This window comes from Myotis davidii, unplaced genomic scaffold (genome assembly GCF_000327345.1).
Source record: "Myotis davidii unplaced genomic scaffold, ASM32734v1 scaffold1494, whole genome shotgun sequence".
Taxonomy (NCBI): Eukaryota; Metazoa; Chordata; class Mammalia; order Chiroptera; family Vespertilionidae; genus Myotis; species Myotis davidii.
The window spans coordinates 4,117,286-4,120,753 of record NW_006286246.1 but is presented as its reverse complement, the minus strand read 5'-3'; the positions used below and the strand labels follow the sequence as shown (position 1 = coordinate 4,120,753).

The window sequence follows — 3,468 nt, the reverse complement described above, 5'->3', positions numbered from 1 at the left end:
GGAGGGGTAGGCAGCAGGGAGCAGAGCAGGGCGGGCGTGGGCCGGCCTGGACTCGGTGACGAGCTCCAGGTGGCACCGTGGGGAGGGACAGCCCATTAGGTGCCTGCAGGAGCCTTCTGGGGGGTGCTGACCCCAGCCCGTGCGTCCGCGGGCCCCTGGGAGCGGGCCTCGGGGGCCTGCAGGAGCCGGAGGTGTCAGTAGAGCACTCAGGTCCCTCTCTGTCCCCAGGACGCCTTCCAGGAGGAGTACTACCGGACGGGCACCTTCCCCGAGACGCCCATGGTGCCCTCGAGGCGGCCCTGGACGCTGCTCAACTGGCTCTTCTGGGCCTCGCTGCTGCTCTACCCCTTCTTCCGCTTCCTCGTCAGCATGGCCAGCAGCGGGTCCTCCCTGACGCTGGCCGGCTTTGTCCTCGTCTTCTTTGTGGGTAAGTGGCTGGCGGTGCAGGTTGAGGGGGGACCGCTCAGTGGGTGTGGGGTGCTTGAGGGGCACAGCCTGCAGGCTGCCAGGAAAAACGCGACTCCAGGCCCCATCCACCGAGCCCCGGGGTTAGGGAGGCGTGGCTGCCTCAGGCGCAGGGACACGGCCTCTAGGCAGGACAGCCTGGTCCCAGCTCCCAGCTCCCTTGGACACAGGCTCCCCTGGGCTCCTCCACTTCCTCTGTGGGCCAGGTCCTGCAGCCGAGGAAAAGCTTTGGGGGAGGGGAGTGGAACTCTGCCTGTTCATGGCTCTAATACTTGCCCCCAGGCAATGGGGAGGTGCCGGGCACTACGTGTAAGCTCCCATTCTCCAGGCTCCCCTGAAGGGTGCCCCCAAGTCCTACCCTGAGTCACCAGACTCTTGTGCCTTCCGTAAGCCCACGTGCAGTGGGCCAGGCTTGCCATTCTGATATCATGTGGAGGCTCAGACCCTCGGCCAACACAGCCCGGCCGTCCCTTTGTGGCACTTGGTCCAGCCGGCGCCGTGCCCGCGCTCCTGGAGAACCAGTCAGCTCTGCTGGTGCCAACAGGTGGGCGGACAGCGGCAGCGTCCCCACAGCCTCCTCACACCCTGCCCTTCCCCTGCAGCTTCCATGGGGGTCCGATGGATGATCGGTGTGACGGAGATCGACAAAGGCTCCGCCTACGGCAACATGGACAGCAAGCAGAAACAGAGGGACTGACTCAGGACACGCTCCGTCCAGAGCGGACCTTGGGGAGCGGGTGGGCGCTGTCCCTCCCGGTGTGACCCAGTGAGGGCACCGGGGGAGTCCCTGCTGGGAGGCAGGGCCTGTTCTCACGCCGCTGGGTGGGGCAGAAGACGTGCTCTGACCCGTCCTTCCCCGTGTGCAGTAGTGGGTTCCGGTTCTTTCCCTGTGCGTGCGTGCGTGCCGAAGAACACGAGGTGAGGGTGCGAGGCTGCCTGCCGGCCGTCCTGTGATCATGCCGCGGTGTCTGGTGCAGGGGGAGGGCAGGGAGGGGAGTCCCTTTCATCCTTTGGTGCTGTTTTCTGTAGCCGATTGCCAGGTAGAGCCAAGGCGCTGTAGGGAAGATGATTAAATTATGCCTCCAAAACAGCTTTCCAGTGTTTGGCTCCTCTGTGGTGCGTACACAGACCCCTCCATCCTTCCACGCAGTCAGGCAGACACAGTGTCTAACCGTTTCTCAGCTCAGGTCAGCCAGCGAGGCAGAGACCAGCACACAGTCGGAGCTGTGCAGCTTGGGGGCAGGGTTCCAGGCACTTCCTCTAGTGACTTCATTCAAAACACCAGCCACCTGAGACGGGCAAGCGTCCGCCTGGGAGCACGGGGCTGCGCACCTGTGGGCTAGTCCAGTGGTCGGCAAACTGCGGCTCGCGAGCCACATGCGGCTCTTTGGCCCCTTGAGTGTGGCAGTTTCAATTGCACTGTACGTGCGCGCCCACACGTGGTATTTTGTGGAAGAGCCACACTCAAGGATCGCAGTTTGCCAACCACTGGGCTAGTCTATCCCCTGGTTTACGTCTGTAGAGAGGACACACCTGTTCATAAGAGCAGTCATGCTGGAACAGCTCTTGGCCGCTATATTCTCTAAACAAATGCATGCAAAACCTTGTAAAAGTAGCTACGGATGTTTCAAAAATTAAAAAAACACATTAAACACATTAGTGTGTTTCAAATACAGTCATAAGTGGATCTGAAAACAGGGACTTGGACGTAAAATCCTGGGACAATTGTGCAGCCGGTCCAGCAGCAGGTGATGTAATGGACACACAAAGGGCCTGGCAGCCCTGGCTTCTCCTGGCTGGTCCCCAAGCAAATCAGACTGCGGGTGCGGGGCTTCCCAATCACTCAGCTGTGTGAGATGAGGGAGGAGGGGCAGAGGCACCGCTCCACACCCGGCAGGTGAGCCCCGCTTCTCCGAGGTGCCGGCTGGACTCCCCACATGCGAGGCGCAGCTCGCGGTGGATGTAAGATGGTCTCAGACCCGCTCCCTCTCCGCCCCTGGCGCTGCACGGCCCTCCCCTGCACCGAGGGCTTGGAGCCTGCAGGACCCCGCGGTGCCCACCGCCCGCCCAGGGACACGGGCAGAGCGAGCCCTGTGCCAGGGCTCACTGGCCCTGAGGCTGACAAGCTTAGAAAAGATAAGGCAGCTGCGCTTTCCTAAAATAAACCATTTATTGAAAAAAGAGCCTTTTTCTTCAATTTCATTCATCAGCCTTTTGCTGACAGACCTGTGGCCGCCGCCGCCCATAGGGCAGGTTCACAGTCAGTGCACTCGACAGGCGAGAACAGGCCAGGACCGGGGACCACGACCTGCTCGGAACCAGGGCGGTCAGCGCACTACAGACGTCCGGGTCCGTCCCGAAGAGCGGGGACGAGGCGGCGGTCCGTGTACAGTAGAAATGGCACTTAACATGGAGCTTCTTTCCTCGTGGACACTGTCACTCAGGAGGCCCCGCGCCAGGTCGACGCCGCAGGGGCAGCCCAGCCCGGAGGTGGGAGGCCGCGCTCTCCCAGCACAGCCTTCATGTAAATGTTACATACAGTAGCGATGACGTCTTCCGAGCGCATACCAGCCACGGCGGCTTCGCGTCATTCCTCATCGGTGCAAACCTGCAGGAAGGCAGGAGAGAGCTGAGCCCAGCGCGCTCCGAGACCACAGGCAGACGCGCCCCGTGCCCTGCAGCACCTGGTGAGGGGGGCTCCGGACACAGGGACCGGGGTGCTGTCACTGCTCCAGGACTGACACTGACCACTCCGAAGGACGCGCTTACAGCAGCAGGTCAGCCGGGCGGTTCTACACGTCTCAGTGCAGCAGCACATTCTTTAGTTACAAAGCCCAACAGCAGGCCCCGCTCCGGTTCCGTAGCCTCGCTCACCCCCAGGAGGGCACCTGTGGGTCCTTAGCCTTGTGCACCGGGCACCCATGGGTCTGTAGCCTCGCTCACCCCCAGGAGGGCACCTGTGGGTCTGTAGCCTCACTCACCCGGAGGAGGAGGAGGGCACCG

The 3,468-nt window shown here is 62.4% G+C and overlaps 1 protein-coding gene across 1 annotated transcript in view; it reads left to right on the top strand.

Moving 5' to 3' along the window:
- AGPAT4 (1-acylglycerol-3-phosphate O-acyltransferase 4) overlaps positions 1-1,553 on the top strand; it is a 31,313-nt gene extending 29,760 nt beyond the window's left edge. Inside the window, exons 7-8 of the mRNA XM_015560023.1 lie at positions 229-427; positions 1,068-1,553. Coding sequence (XP_015415509.1) covers positions 229-427; positions 1,068-1,162 — 294 coding nt within the window. The 3' untranslated portion in view covers positions 1,163-1,553. The remainder of the gene's footprint in view (positions 1-228; positions 428-1,067) is intronic.
- The last annotated feature ends 1,915 nt before the right edge of the window (positions 1,554-3,468 follow it).